The 16,863-nt window shown below is 36.0% G+C and overlaps 1 protein-coding gene across 1 annotated transcript; it reads left to right on the top strand.

The window, feature by feature from the left end:
- The first annotated feature begins 1,478 nt into the window (after positions 1–1,478).
- FGB (fibrinogen beta chain) lies at positions 1,479–9,183 on the top strand. Its single transcript, XM_019828820.2, has 9 exons — positions 1,479–1,625; positions 1,841–1,861; positions 4,213–4,404; positions 4,884–5,067; positions 6,024–6,251; positions 6,783–6,896; positions 7,253–7,378; positions 7,880–8,165; positions 8,780–9,183. Exons 1-9 carry the CDS (start codon positions 1,551–1,553, stop codon positions 9,009–9,011), a joined length of 1,458 nt encoding a protein of 485 aa, XP_019684379.1. The 5' UTR covers positions 1,479–1,550; the 3' UTR covers positions 9,012–9,183.
- Positions 9,184–16,863: the final 7,680 nt, after the last annotated feature.

Raw genomic sequence — 16,863 nt, 5'->3', positions numbered from 1 at the left:
GAGAGAGACAGACAGAATGAGTGGGGGAGGGGCAGACAGAGAGGGAGACACAGAATCTGAGGCAAGCTCCAGTCTCTGAGCTGTCAGCACAGACCCCAACACAGGGCTTGAACTCATGAATCATGAGATCATGACCTGAGCCGAAGTTGGACACTTAACCAACTGAGCCACCCAGGATTCCCTAAACTTGCATTATAAACTAAATAAGTCATGAGGATGAAAAGTACAGCGTAGGGAATAGAGTCAGTAATATTGTAATTATGCCTATGGTGACAGGTGATTACCGTGGTATTTCCTAAGGTACGGAATTGTAGAATCACTATGTCGTACACCTGAAACTAATATATTTTATGTCAACTATACTTCGCCAAAAATATACTCTCCTGATCCAAACCTGGATAACCTGCTATCTTTCAAATAAAATTATTTTTCAAATATCTTGAGAATGTCTCACTTTCCATACCCCCTCCCCCCCACACACACACACACAGAAAATGCCAAAAAGCAACACATTTGCTGGGATTTGTGTTCTTGACTTTGAGTTCCCCACTGATTCTTGTAAGAATTGCTAATCCTGATTGCAACAAATAAATAGAAAGATAAGAGACATGGATTTGGTGGCTTACAGAAAATAATGAAAGCAAATGGACCACATTTATTATTTGGGCCGCTATTTGAAATAGATGTATGAAGCCTTCACTAATGGTAAAATAACATTGTTTTTATAAACAATATAATATACTATAAAATATATATAATGTAATATAAAAAATAAAGTGTTAATTATGTATCCAATCACAATAATAATGCTTTGGTTTAGGAATCTTTGTTAATTATTTTAACAGTGTTTTGAATTTTGTGAACATTTTAATTTATATTAATAAAGGAAAAAATGTGGAAAGAGGGGAGAGCAAAAAGAGAAGATGGTATTTTCTTTTTGATATTTGTTTAGAGCATAAGGCATGAGTTCTAATATTCCTAATCTGATTAATGTCTCAAAGAAAGGATAAACACATGGTGATATACTATTATTCTTAATTTATTGGCCTCTTTTAAAACTCAATTACGTGATTGCTTCAAAGCATAAACATTTGTATACTTTTAGAGAAGTCACAGTTTTAGTGGATTCCTTGCGGGTAGGTCCAAATTTTTTGGTTGGATTAAAAATACTTATTTCTTCACACATTCTTTGTGAGCCTCTGCAGCATGCACATTAATTTACAGGAAAGGTGATACACATCTCTTTCAGGAATGCCCTAATTTTCCCTCTTATTGTCCAATTAAATGAATTGAAATACCCTGGTGTTTCTAAATTCAGCCGACAGAGAATAGTTTTATGACAAGTAAATAAGTCTTGCTGGGAAGATGTTGCTTAAGTGATAAAATGGTTCAGCCAACAGGTGAACCAACAAATTAAATATTAACTAAGGAGGGTAACCATTTCTAAAGTCCTACCTAACAAAGGCTTCAGCTATATATAGGATTGAAGATCTCCCAGTTAAGTCCATAAGTAAGGGACAATTTCTTGGAGCTTCTAAAAGTTTAAAACCATGAAGAATCTAATACTGCTACTACTGTGTGCTTTTATTATTAAGTCACGAGCTATTATTGATTACTATGATGAGGTGACTATTTAAAAATTATTATATTATTACTAATGTTATTAATATAAAATATAACAACATAATCGTATGTGAATATTTATCTTAATGAAATGAACATTGATTTTAGTTATGAAATTGAGGTGGGACCCATTTTATTTAAAGAATGTTACATAGTATTTCTTACATAAAAACAAAATAATGATTTCTTGTTTTCTTGTTTATCTATATTTTCCCAGGGAGAAGAAGACAGAGATGTGGTAAGATTGTTTTTCTCCTTGTTATCCTGAGTACTGTGATTTTCATTTAGTTCTAGCAACACATTATTACAATTATGAGGACAAATCTAAGAATTTTGAAGACTATAAAAAAATGAAAAAGCAGTATTTTAAAAGAAAAAAGCTGTGGTAGCTTACTCTTTGGTGAAGGAAAGTAATATATAGCTCCTGAAATTACTGGCAACTTCTGAATGAAAATTATAAATGAATCTAAACGCAGAATAGACCAAATACAGTGATAGAAAAATGAAGTGATTGTTTTTTCAAGTGTGCAAATCTAAGTCATAAGTAGTATTTATTGTTATTACTAATAGTTATGAAACACGTAGCTCAGTATAATTTATTCATTCGTAGAACAGTTTTTCTTTAACTACTATCTCTGCTGTTTTCTTTCTCTTGGTTTGAAGATAACAGATATACAGAAATGCATTTAGGGAGATAACTATTTAAAGAATTTTAATTGTATTCTCAAATGAATTATGATCAAATTTCTTGCGCACAACATAGTATGTCACACTAAAAATAAGAGTAAACTTCAAGGAAGGGATTTGTTTGCAACATTTGTTGAATTTGAGGGGAACCTCAGTTGTTTTAATTCAAAGTATACAGATAAAGAGATACTTGTCTGGTTCATTGCATTAGCTAAGAAGCATGGAAAGAATGTATAAGAGTAAACTTTTGTAATACCTAGCTAAGCACTTTTACATTTCTACTCATCAGCTAATCCTTACAGAGATTGTTTACTAGTTTAAGCTCCAAAGTGGATTTTCTAGTTTCAGTTATTTCACTGAGTGATCTTCATGAACCCCGATATCCAGATAATTTCTTTAAATATTTTTAATTCCTTTTCTCTAGTAAAGCTAGATGGTCAATGCTCTCTCTCCCATGGCACCCTGAAATAGAAAGAAAATATTTTTCTTCTGTTGTAATTTGATTTGTAATAAACAGGTGAATCACATTTCATAATATTCCTGGTAGAACAGACCAGCTCTGGGACCTCATGAAATACGTATATTTTCCCCAAATCCTCACATGTTATTATTTGTATTGCAATTACACATACTCAGATACCTATGATGATTATGCAGGGGAATTCGGAGCCAACTTGCCTGGGTTTAAAGCCTAGCACACTCTCACTAAATGTTAAATGCTATTGTAACTTAATGAATAAATGACAGCAAAATTCAAAATAGAGTCATTGCATGACTTCTAGGCTCACTGAATAGCTGGAGAGCTTAGTCTTTTCATCAAATATAGTCATTTGTTAATTTGTAATTAAGCCCCCCAAAGTATAATTGCTGACAAAGACCACATGACAATTTAGTTAATCCAAGCAAACACTTTTATATTGCATTGCATATTTTCCACCTCATTATGTTTTAAGGTAATATTCTTTAAGTTAGCAAATAATTTTAGTCTCATGCCTTGAGAATTATTTTAAATATGAGAAAATTATGGTGTTTGATAAAGAAATCATGTAGGAATTTCATGAGAATGGTATAAGAAATAATTTTGTTGATATAAGATAAGGTTAGGATTGGAATTAGTATAGGAAAAGCCATTTAAACTATAGTATCTGCTGTGTGTTTGCAGTAGAAATAATGCGTACTTACTATGTGTCAGGAACTCTTTGGAGGGTGTGAGATACAATGTCATTTAATCTTTACAATCATCTTAGACAGCAGATACTCTTATTATCCCTATGTTACAGATAAGGAAACTAGAGCACAAAAAAAATAACTTGCCCAAGATTGGATAGCTAGTGAGTGGTAGGGTCAAGATTTGAACCCCAGCAGTCTGGCTCCAGAAGACTTTAGTCCTCTTCAAACACGTTAGCCTCAAAGATTGTCTGATTACAAATAAATCCAAAATAAATTTCACTTTTTTAAAAAATCTGTATTACCTCTTAAATATTGTTATATAAGATTTAGGTAAATTGATCGTCTAATTCATAAAAATTGAAAGTGGGAAAATAATTAACAATAATTACAGGAATTTAGTAATCCAAATAGCTTGAGAAAATTCCTCCTGACAGTGTAGATTTCTTACTATTTTATGTATTCCAGTGTATAGGTTTCAGGAATCTGATGTCATCGCTCTTCATAATCTGATGCAGCTTTATTTTAAGACCTCTTTTTAAAAACTCCCTCAGGTATAATACTTTTCACGCAGTTTTTCTATTGTTACTGAAGAGACCAACGACTAACCAGTTGATGGGCCTTAAAGAAACCATTAATTATGTGATAACCTAATTTATGAAATGAGAGTATTGGAATCGTTACATCTCAAATCTTTGATAACACTTTACATTTATTTCCGCCTGGTTCCCCAAGGGTGTTGTGGATGCCCGTGGTCATCGGCCCCTCGACAAGAAGAGGGAAGAGGCTCCCAGCCTGAGACCTGTCCCACCACCCGTTAGTGGAGGTGGCTATCGGGCTCGACCAGCCAAAACAGTGGCCAGCCAAAAGAAAGTAGAAAGAAAAGCCCCTGATGCTGGGGGCTGTCTTCATGCTGACCCAGACCTGGTGAGTGCATCAGTGTTTCTGTCGGAATGGGTCTCCCATGCAGAGAAAGCCTATGTTCATTATGGTTTCCTAATGTTGCCTTGACTCCCATTATTATCATTATTTTGTTTCTTTATTTTGGAAATAACTACAAAACTTACTGGGCCTTGGGATAAGGGCTCCTTTCTAGTCTTCTTTAGTTTGAGCCTGAGATTGTGAATGAGGTACATGGATGTTGTTTTTAGCTTTGTGTTTTGCCCACCTCATTTGTTCAAGTGGTAATATTTTCACAGCCCTACTTATTTTTTCTGTGGTAAGTACTAATTTTAATCTTCAGGGGACTATGATGATAACTCTAGAATTTCTGGACTTACATAACATAAAATGAAATTGCAAGTTTTTATACTGGCTCGTGATATTATTGCGTTTTCACTGTGTGGTATTTTCACAAATACCTGTAATCCGAATCCTCTAATGCCTGCCATTTTCTTTGTTTGCAGGGAGTGTTGTGTCCTACAGGATGTCAGTTGCAAGATACTTTGGTAAAACAGGAAAGACCAATCAGAAAAAGTATAGAGGAGTTAAACAATAATGTGGAGTCTGTGTCCCAGTCCTCTTCTAGCACCTTTCAGTATATAACACTGCTAAAAGACATGTGGAAAAACAGGCAGAAACAAATAAAAGGTAGGTATCCTGTGTTTTATGTTTGATTCTGCTCTAGAATTGGAACTTGTTTGACTGCATGGGAATGCATGATTCTGAGAAGATGAACCTTTCTAGATGAGCTTAAGTAGCAGTCTACTGCTTTCAGTATGAGCCTGAATACCCTCCGGTTCTCACTTAGGCCCCTTTACCTCCCACTTGTCATATAAGCATGATTCAGCACTTATTCTCAGCTAGAATCATTTTGTGTAGAAAAAAAAAAATCTCTGTGAGTCCTTATTTTTATTCTAGAAGAAACCTGTGAATCAGAAGGCAATATTCAGAGCAAAATTTAGCACTTATAGATTTAATACTTCAGGTTTTGAATACAAAAGGGTAATCTATGGCATACTCAACTGTGTTGCAGGTAATGCTACCAGCTCTTTGAATCTTGAGATCTGAATGCTCTTGAGTGCTTGAGATCTGAATCTTGAGTGCTCTTGGCTGGGTAGTAGGAATAAGCTAGTGAGTAAGACTGGCGTAGGCATTTCAATGAGTAGCTTATCTAAATTTGGGCATTTTTCAAAGGTATCATGACATTCCTCTTGTAAATTTCAAGGCTCTAGTGTACTTTTGTGAGAGGGATAAGTAAATCAAGGGTATCCAATCCATAGGATGTTGAACTTCTGAGATGGAAGGTCTAAATACTGCTTTCTCCTTTTTTCCTCACCAGAGAAATAAAGAACCTATTGGATTCATTATTAGGCAGAATCTTTAGCTTATACCTAAGGTAAATTACAAATACAGCAACTAGACTTTATGTTAATTTGTATGTCATGGGCCAAATAATTTCCCCTAAGTACAACTGCATATCATGATTTCTCTGCAGCTATTAGTTTATTCTCAGAAAATTGAAATTACAACTGTATGGATGAATACACCTAGCTTTTTTATCAGAAGAAAATGCTCATCACTCCTACATAATTTCATTTTTCCAGAAAATGAAAATGCAATAAATGAGTACTCCTCAGAGCTGGAAAAGCACCGACTGTATATAGATGAGACTGTGAACAGCAATATCCCAATCAACCTTCGTGTGCTCCGTTCAATCCTGGAAAACTTGAGAAGCAAAATACAAAAATTAGAATCGGATGTCTCAGCTCAGATGGATTACTGCCGCACCCCATGCACAGTCAGTTGCAATATTCCTGTGGTGTCTGGCAAAGGTAACTAATTAATAAGCATATTTCTAGAAAGTTCCAGAAGAACAAACACTCTAAAAATATGAGGTAACTTTAAAAAGCTTAGTGGCTTTTCCCCAACAAATCCTAATGACGTTAGAGCACATCATGAGGATATCCCTACCATGCTGTGTTCAGACATGGCCTAATGTATTCGCCAATTTTTGATGAGCAGGTTGTAGTGCAATGATGGTGGTAGCTCCACTTGACTAATGCACGTGCTTGCTTGGATAGATGGAAGAATGTAGGTGGATGTGGGTGTTTCTCCTTACCAATGTGTTCTGGAAGGTTCTGAATATCCTAGGACAAAGAAGGTGGAGAAGGGCTTTTCTCATTCCCTAGAACTCAAAACTGATGTTTCAAGGATGATTCAATTTCTACAACTTCTTCTCAAATGTCTGAAATAAAGCATTCCTCAGTAACTTATGTAATCAGTTATCTTACACAATTGATGACTAAAGACCAAGAAATTATGTTGTAGTTCCCTGAATATAGTATGTTATCTTATGTTTGCAGAATGTGAGGAAATCATCAGGAACGGAGGTGAAACATCTGAAATGTATCTCATTCAGCCTCACAGTTCTATCACACCATACAGAGTATACTGTGACATGACCACAGAGAATGGAGGTAAGTATTTGATGATGGTTGACCTATCATGCTGTAATGATTTTGATGCCATAGAATGCCAAGACATAAAACCTAGCTTGACATAACTAACAATGATCCATTTGATTTGGAATTCATCCTGATATTTTAAAGGTTATAAAATATCTATGATTCACAATTTGGAGTGAGATAAAGCACTTGCAGTCTCCAAAGACTTTAAGTTTTCCATTCATATTTATTTCCTTATTGTACACATTTTGAAGCACTAAACATAGCTGGGCATAAAATAAGTTAAACAGATGAGGAATTTAGACATTCTCCTCAAAGTGAGATTGTTGTCGGTTAATAGATGCTATTTTTGTTTCTTTCAACCAAAGGATGGACAGTAATTCAGAATCGTCAAGATGGTAGTGTTGACTTTGGCAGGAAATGGGATCCATATAAACAAGGATTTGGAAATATTGCAACTAATGCAGATGGGAAAAAGTACTGTGGTGTACCAGGTAAAACTGGGAGTACAAAATAAAAGCATCCTTGGGTAAAAAATTTTTTTTTCATTACAAAAAAAAACATGGCTTTGGGAGTCTTTAGGAGTTTTGGGAGTTTGGGAGTCTTTGGGCGTTTTTAGGAGTTTTAGGAGGTTAAGAAGAGTTTACAAAAAGAACGTGAAAGTTAAAGATAAGGGAAGAAAAACAGTTTTTATTTTATTTTTTTTTAATATTTATTTTCAAAGAGAGAGAGTGTGTGTGACTGCACAAGCACCCATACACACACACTCGCACACACACATGTCAGGGAGGGGCAGAGAGAGAGGCAGAGAGAATTCCAAGCAGGCTCCCCACTGTGAGCCCAGAGCCTGCCTGACCCGGGGCTCAATCTCACGACCTGAGCCTAATTCAAGAGTCAGACGCTTAACCAACTGAGTCACCCAGGCACCCCGAAAGGCAGTTTTTCATTTCCAAACGTTTTATTTCTATTGAGGCTTTACTGTATTTCTCCTTTAGGTGAGTATTGGCTTGGAAATGATAAAATTAGCCAGCTTACCAACATGGGTCCCACAGAACTTTTGATTGAAATGGAGGACTGGAAAGGAGATAAGGTGAAGGCACTCTATGGAGGATTCACCGTACAGAATGAGGCCAACAAATACCAGCTCTCAGTGAACAAATATAAGGGAACAGCTGGCAATGCCCTCATAGAAGGAGCTTCTCAACTGGTGGGAGAGAACCAGACCATGACCATTCACAACAGCATGTACTTCAGCACGTACGACAGGGACAATGATGGCTGGTATGTATTGTGTTTTTCCCTCCTGCTTTAAAAGCCACTATGGATGTTGTTATTAGAATCATTAATGATAGCTCATGTTATTAATAGCTATCATTTCTTGGGCCCTTACCGTGTGTTAGCCACCGTACGAAGCTCTTTATATATCACTCTAAGACATTTCCACTATCAGGTTGCTATTATTATTCTCACTTTACAGATGAAGTGCAGAGAGATTAAGTAATTGACTGAAAGCTTTACAACTATAAAATATGGAACTGGAACGAGAGCACATTCCCTTTACATAGTGAGCGTTTAGATAAATTTCTGTATCTATATATTCTCAAGTGTATATTGAAACCTCCATTTTGTTTTCCAGGGTTCTCTAACACTGAGGTGGCTGAAAGCTCTCATGTCAGTTTAAAGAAACAAATACAGATGGACTTGTCACATAGGCCCAGTTCTCTCCCTTTCTTGTTGTAGGGCAGGGAAGACATTTTGAGTACTAGTGTGACTTTACTTACAGAACCAGCGTATAACTTGAAGGATCCCTGTACGCAGCACTCTTCTGAGGGCACTTTGCAAAGAATTTACTTGACGGCCCTGCAGTTCTAATAACCCCAAACATTTTCTTTCAGGATAACTGCAGATCCCAAAAAGCAGTGTTCTAAAGAGGATGGTGGCGGATGGTGGTATAATAGATGCCACGCAGCCAATCCAAATGGCAGATACTACTGGGGTGGACATTACAGCTGGGACATGGCGAAACATGGCACAGATGATGGAGTTGTATGGATGAACTGGAAGGGGTCCTGGTATTCCATGAAGAAGATGTCTATGAAGATCAGACCCTTCTTCCCACGGCAATAACCCTCCAAACATAGATTTTTATTCTTCTATATGTAATAACATTTTTGTATATTATGTCATTGGAATATGCTTTCACACATTATATCCCTCTAAAACTATCAAAAGGTCGTGAGTGTGACTTTTTGGGAAAAAGTATTTAGGCTAAATGATATTAAAAATAGCACACGAGTTATTTTTGTATTCTTCCTTTGTATTTCTCACCGAGGAGTAACTAAAACAGTAATTGTGAACACTGTTCATAATTTCAATTTCAGTTGCGGAAAGTTTCAAATTAGGAAGAGGAATTTTTTATCCTTGTTGTAGAAAAACTATTAGGCAAACTAAAAAGTTATGTTCAAAAGCCCACTTTAATACTATTTGTTTATATAAGATCCGTCACAAAAAAAAACTTTCAAGAAGACTTATTAGTTAAACCAGTCATTGTTGCAAATAAATTATTCTTACTTTGTAATCCACATGATCAATGAGTTAGGCTTTGAACCTGGAAGAAAAGAGAAGCAATCACAACTTTGAGCAGCTAGCAAACTGGCACTGAACACATGAAGATTCAAAATCTCACTCTGCACCATGGGAAAACCACTACGCTGCCCCTTAGCTAGACTTTGGGATCAGAGATCCCAAGAGGACAATGAGGGTCTGATATTCATCAATTGGTTTTTGGGAGGAAGAGTGGGGTAGGAAGCAGCAGTTGCCTATTGTCCCTGGAAATTATGCCTACCGACATCAATTGGATCTTTGTTTTTTTCCATGATAACACCGGAACTAAAGTAGAAGTGGGTTTTGTGTTCTTTCTACTTCTTCCCAAGAAATGAGTATATCAACTCAATACTGCCTTTATCCTCTGTTCTCCCATCATTTCACTGCCCTGGGCAACCCTATGCACCTAGACTCTCCTTCCCTAACGTAGCATCATTGCCACTGATTTTCACAGAAACTTATTGTCCCATAGCTCAGCCTCTTAACCTTTGCATCTAAGCAGAGGTTATTAATTTTTTATCACAGAAATGCTGTCCTTCTTTTGATTCCTCATCAAATCCAATTTCAACTTTTACCTGGTTTCCCTGCCATAGGTTCTGTCTCACCCCTACCTGTACTCTATCTGTTACTCTGCCATCACATAGAGTGTCCCAAAATAGGAAATTCTGACCAAGTTACCTCCCTGCTTAATGTCAGCTTTGTGTAATCTAAATGTTAAAATCCAAATTCCTTGATTTGGGGTGAAAATGGTTTGCTACTTGGTCCCAGCACCTTCTCCTGCCCCCTTCACTACACATCTACATTCTCGTCACAGTGAATTTTCCACCATTCCAGAGAAGGTCAGGCCCTTTTATATGATGCTGCCATTATTAATAGCATTTTTCTCCCAACGCTATCTGACAATTTACTGTTCATTTTTTAAGCCTCACTTTAACTGCAATTTCTGTTTTATATACCTTTCTCTTTTACTAATCATGAGCTCTTATTCACCTTTGATTCCAGAATCACCAGCCTGTCAGAAAGCACGATTTTCATAAATTCATAAATCGTGGATGACTAAATCCACTGATTATCAAGATCTTGGATGACCCTCCCCCCACTTTTTTGTATAGAACCCATTTTCTAATAAAGTCACATGCAGAAACTTCACATGGGAAATATTTGAAAGTAGAATTTAAAAATAAATTTTTAACATTTGTTTTTATTTTGAAAGAGATAGAAAGAGCAAGCTGAGGAGGAGCTGAGAAAAAGGGAGACTGAATACCAAGCAGGCTCCCTGCTGTCAGCTTAGAGCCCGATGCATGACTCGAACTCACAAACCCTGAGACCATGACCTGAGCTGAAATTGAGTCAGATGTTTAACTGACTGAGCCACTCGAGTGCCCAGAAGTAGAACTTGTGCAGCAAGGCCGAGTATAGCAAAAGTCCATCGAATCAAGGATGGGAAGATGGCAAGAGCCCAATCCAAGGGCAGTATCCCTCAGACCTTTGCTCAACCCCTTACAAACTCACAGAAGATCTAATGAATCCTTAGAGCTTAAAGTAAAGCCACAGATTAAAAGAAAACCATTAAAGTAGACAATCTGATAGTCAATTCTTAGCTAATGTGCAAATAGCAGAAACACGGAGACCATTCCTGGGTGATGTGTAATATCTATTTAGAAAGAAGTAAGCTGTCTTAAGTTATCATTTGATAAGATATGCTGCATATCTGATCTTGCCCATTCAAACACCACAATTTTGAATATAATACAAAGGAAGTGTCCACAAGTTAGAATATACAAAACAGTTTCAAAAAAGACTAATGACTTTTATGAAGATAATTAAAAAAGCTAGTTGGAAATTATTAATCCCATGCTGTGGCATGAGAACTATAATATATTTTCTTATACATTTAAGACTGAAATTATGTAAAAAAAACTAGGAAGGATATATGTACTTGGGACGTCAACTTCCAGTTCCTCTGCATTTTAGGAACCAAGAAAAAAAGCTAATCAATGTAACTGACAAATTGTCTATTACACTGAGCACAGATTTTTTCCACGTGGGCCAAAAATGAAGGTATTTATTTATTTAGTTATTTAGTTAGTTATATTTTTTAATATGAAGTTTATTGCCAAAAATGAAGGTTAATGTGACACACCACCAGCTGCAGCAGCTTAGTTGATGTTGTTGTTTCACTTTTACTCACCAAACATTACGTACGCTTATTTAAAATACAGATATCCTAGGGTCAATTCAGAGTTATTACATCAGAGTCTCTACATGGGAAAAGCCGTGGAGTCTGTATTTTTAAATAAATGTCCCCAAGAGATTCTGATCCCTGGCTGGAGTTTTAGAATGACTGATACAGTCTGCATTTGCATTTACCTGAGACTCCCATCATTTTCATGGAGACTGTCTTTCACCCAGATGATGACCATGAGGCGATGTTTAGGACGAGTAGCCATCTTTGAAATTATTGTGATTTTATAGGTGGCCAATGCCTGTGTTTAAAACTTGACTCGGGTTTAAACAACACAGTCTCTAAAAGCTGAAGCATTATTTCTACTCTGTTGTCTCTCAGCTCTAGTGATTCTCAGCATTGGACTTTTAGTTTTTTTCAGTGCAGAAACAGCTTAAAAATGCTACCTACCATTTGTGCACAGAGCTGAAATTGATTTCTGAATTCTATCCCTCCCCCTACTGGGGCATGTTGATGCTCCCTGCTTGAGCTTCCACTGTTGCTCAACTCAGCACAAAAGCACAATGTGTTGGTGCATAATTATGGCTAAACCAGCAAATGGAATAATTTCTGTTTATTTTAACAACATTGACTGTGGTTTTATGTAATTAAAATAGTACTCATTATTTGAAGAAATTTGGGGAAATATAGGAAAAGTAGAACCACTTATAATCTCAACACTAATAGGAAAACAGCTATTGTCTTAGTTTATGTTTTTCTTGTTATCCTGTAAATGTGCTAGCCTCGAATTTTTTACCTTGTGTCTTGGAAGATGTTCCATGTTACTTAATATTCTTCTATAATGTTATTTTTCTATAATATTCTATATAATAGACTATGTAATATTCCATCATCTGAATGGACTCTAATGTTTTAAGCAAGTCCCTGTCACTTAAAATTTAGATTCTTCTGACCTTTTTCTAATAAAGATAATTCTGAAATTAACATCCTTCTACATAACCTTATTTTGCATATATATAATCTGTATTCTATATGATACATATAGAATAAATTTTTAGAAGCAGATTATCTGGAGGAAATAAAGGGGTTGACATTGAAAGGTTTTTAAAATATATATATATATTGCCAAGTAACTCTCCAGAAAAATGGTATCAATTTACCTTTGGCAGACAGAATTACAGGTGTTTGTTTTTATTTTTCTTCTCCCTTACTAACGCTGAATGTTGTAATTACAACTTTGATAATTGCTTTAATTTTCATATCTTAATTCCTAGAGCAAGTAAGAGATTTTTAAAATGTTTAATGATCATTTGTCCATCTTCTTTTGAGAGTTACTTTTCATGTCTGTTCCCTAATGCTAATTTTCTTTTAGCATAAATCACCCTTTATATGATTCTTAATGATTCTTTATGTGTGTAGGATAGCAATCAGGAACATGATATTACCCTCTATTTATTCAAATATTTTATTTCCTAAGTGATTAGACTGAGAGAGTCGTATGCAAATAGTCTTACTGGAACTAATATTAACCACTTTCTCTCCTTCTCCCAACCAAGCTGTGACCAGCAGGCGATATGTTTTCTGTTTTGTTTTTTGACTGAATTATATTCATTTCTCTAAAAACTGTTTATTTTGAGAAGTTTCATTCTTACAAAAAAATTGCAAGGATAGTTTAATGAATACCTCTATGTCCTTCACCTAGATTCACCAATTGTTTGCTACATTTGCTTTATCTCTCAAAAGGAGATACTTTTAAGCAGTTTTGTAATAGCTTATGTAGGCCTGTGATCTTGAGGTCATAGACCTATTGTAGACAGAATCAAAGGTAGATTTAGCAAATATTTTCCAGAGTGCTATGTTGCAACCACCTTCAGTAATGAGCTGAAGAAGAGGGGCACCAGTGTTCAGTAACTGAACATTTCTTAGCTTAAACCTGGAAGGTTATCTTAAATTTTTTTGCCAACGTGGTTTTCGAGTGTTGCTTTCACGATGTGGAAATGGAAGACGTATTTTCCAGCTCTCGTGTATCGTTCATTTGAATCTCTTCCCCAGGTGCGAATTCCTCACCATACTACTCCCCTCTATGATGTTTCAGGCCCTTGCCATCCCCACCCCCAATTCACTAAGGATTTTTCTCCATAAATGAGATTTACAAAGTACTTGAAATTCAATTAAAAAGAGTATATAAATGAATTAATAAATGCATGAATAAATAGATAAAATATGATATCCCCAAAATGGTTTCTGTGCAAATTTCATTACCTACAAGCAACTTGTACAATATTCATGGCTACCAAATTCTAAATGGTGCTACTTCTTAAGCTGTTTCAGCAAATAGTAGATGTTGTATTATGTTACTCAAGCATAAAAAAAAATCTTTAGTTTATGATTTTTGCATTCTGCTTGAACTTATATTAATATGCTGTCCTTGGGGCGCCTGGGTGGCGCAGTCGGTTAAGCGTCAGACTTCAGCCAGGTCACGATCCGTGAATTCGAGCCCCGCGTCGAGCTCTGGGCTGATGGCTCAGAGCCTGGATCCTGTTTCCGATTCTGTGTCTCCCTCTCTCTCTGCCCCTCCCCCGTTCATGCTCTGTCTCTCTCTGTCCTCCCCCCCCCCCCAAAAAAAAAAAAGTTGAAAAAAAAATATGCTGTCCTTTTCTTTTTTATTTATTTATTTATTTTTTTTTAATTTTTTTTTCAACGTTTTTATTTTATTTTTGGGACAGAGAGAGACAGAGCATGAACGGGGGAGGGGCAGAGAGAGAGGGAGACACAGAATTGGAAACAGGCTCCAGGCTCCGAGCCAACAGCCCAGAGCCCGACGCGGGGCTCGAACTCACGGACCGCCAGATCGTGACCTGGCTGAAGTCGGACGCTTAACCGACTGCGCCACCCAGGCGCCCCTTAGACCTTTCTATTTGAGGTTAGTGAACTTCCCTAGATCGATCTTGTTCTGATTCACCAGCTGCATCGCTAGTGTCTACTAACTAAACTGGAAATGTAAGGGGAGCCCATGACAGAGTATAATTATGTCAAAAATAACACTGGGGAAATAATTAAAATTACATGGTATATATAATCCAGTTGACCCTTGAACAATGCAGGGGCTAGGAGCTCAGACCACCACACAATAGAAAACCCAAGTTTAACTTTCAACTCTCCAAAAACTTAATTACTAATAGCTTATTTCTTTTTTTTTAAATTCTTTTTAATGTTTATTTATTATTTTTGAGAGAGACAGAGACAGAATGAGAGTAGGTTAGGGGTAGAGAGAGAGACACACACAGAATCGGAAGCAGGCTCCAGGCGCTGGCTGTCAGCACAGAGCCCAGTGCGGGGCTCGAACTCACGATCCATGAGATCATGACCTGAGCCGAAGTCGGACGCTCAACCGACTGAGCCACCCAGGCACCCCACTAATAGCCTATTTCTAACCAAAAACCTTACTGATAACATAAACAGTCAATTAGCACATATTTGGTATGTTATATGTGTTATATACTGTACTATTACAATAAACTGAATAAAATATTACTAAGAAAATCATAGAAAAATATTTACAGTACCGTACCATAAAAGATCCACATATAAGTGGACCTGCTCAGTCCAAACCTGTGTTGTTCAAGGATCAACTGTACTCCCATGTTTATCATGTTAAACTACAATATCATCATCCTGGAACTGATAATAAATGCTGTGTGGAACTTAGGTGGTTTAAGCCGGTAAGAATATTCTTGTGAGTTCATCCCCAGATGTGCTCCTTATCATCACGTTATTTAATCTTCCTAAATGACTATTTCTCACTAGAAAAATCAAGTTATAAAATGTTCTCACCTTAATTAGAGAAACTCTAGTAATTATTGACCAAAAGTATTCCAGGGGCGCCTGGGTGGCTCAGTCGGTTAAGCATCCGACTCAGTTTCAGCTCAGGTCATGATCTCAGTTTGTGAGTTCGAACCCTGCATCAGATTCTCTCTATCATGAGATTTTCTCTATCCCTCACTCTCTGCCCCTCCTCTACTCTCTCTGTCTCTCAAAATAAATAAACTTAAAAAAAATTTTAGTAGAAAAAATAAAAATAAAAAATAAAAATAAATAAAATAAATAACACATAAAAATAAAATAAAATAAAATAAAATAAAAATGAATAAAATAAAATAAAATGCACCCAGGTGACTCAGTCAGTTAAGTATCCAATTCTTGATATTGGCTCAGTTTGTGATCTCACAGTCATGGGATCAAGCCCTATGCCGGGTTTGCACTGAGCATGGAGCCTGCTTGAGATTTTCTCTCTCTCCCCCTCTCTCTCTGCCCCTCCCCCCGTGTACGTGAGTGTATGCGCTCCCTCTTCTCAAAAATAAATGAATTAAAACCAAATTGTGCTTTAAAATTCATCTATTATTTTAGGAAAGTTTTCTAAAGAATGTGACGTGTAAAGATACCTAGGTAAATGTACAGAAAAAGGATTGGGAGTGATGACGATATTAATATTTGACAAGGTAGAATTCTTTTCTAAAAGGATGAAATAAGTAAAAAAAATACTTTAATGATAAAAAGTACAATCCATGCAGAAGATCTAACAGTCATAATCTTTCATGTACTAGACAATAAAAGAACCAATCATACAAAGCAAAATTCCTAGAATACAAAGAGATCACACACATATACGAAACCACAGACTAAGATCTTATTATGCACACACAGACGACCACATACAAAAATGTATGTTTATATAAGCATATGTACATGTAGATGTATGTATTTCAAAATATGATATAGAAATTACATAAAATAGGAAAATCTATAGAATATTTGAATAATACCAGCAATAAGCTTTTGATAATATTAGATTTCATAACCTACAAATGTAAAAGTATACATTCTTCTTTTTGCCTATGAAACATTCACAAGAATGAATATGTACTTGTCCAGGAAGAATGTCTTAAAAATTCTAAAAGACTTGGAATTAAGTAATTGTTTAAACTAAATAGTTTATGAGATACATGGAAATTCATATTTAAAAGATGATTCACTAATTCCACATGAGGTCAGGGTTATAGAAAAAAAAGAAAGATGACTCACCCTAACTCCCTAAAAGAGTAACTATTTAGAAATTAAGAAAGACTAATTAAGAAATTAATTTAGAAATTAAGAGGAACTATTTAGAAATTAAGAAATTAAGAAAGACCG

This window comes from Felis catus, chromosome B1, assembly GCF_018350175.1.
Source record: "Felis catus isolate Fca126 chromosome B1, F.catus_Fca126_mat1.0, whole genome shotgun sequence".
Lineage (NCBI taxonomy): Eukaryota > Metazoa > Chordata > Mammalia > Carnivora > Felidae > Felis > Felis catus.
This window is presented reverse-complemented; position numbering and strand designations above follow the sequence as displayed.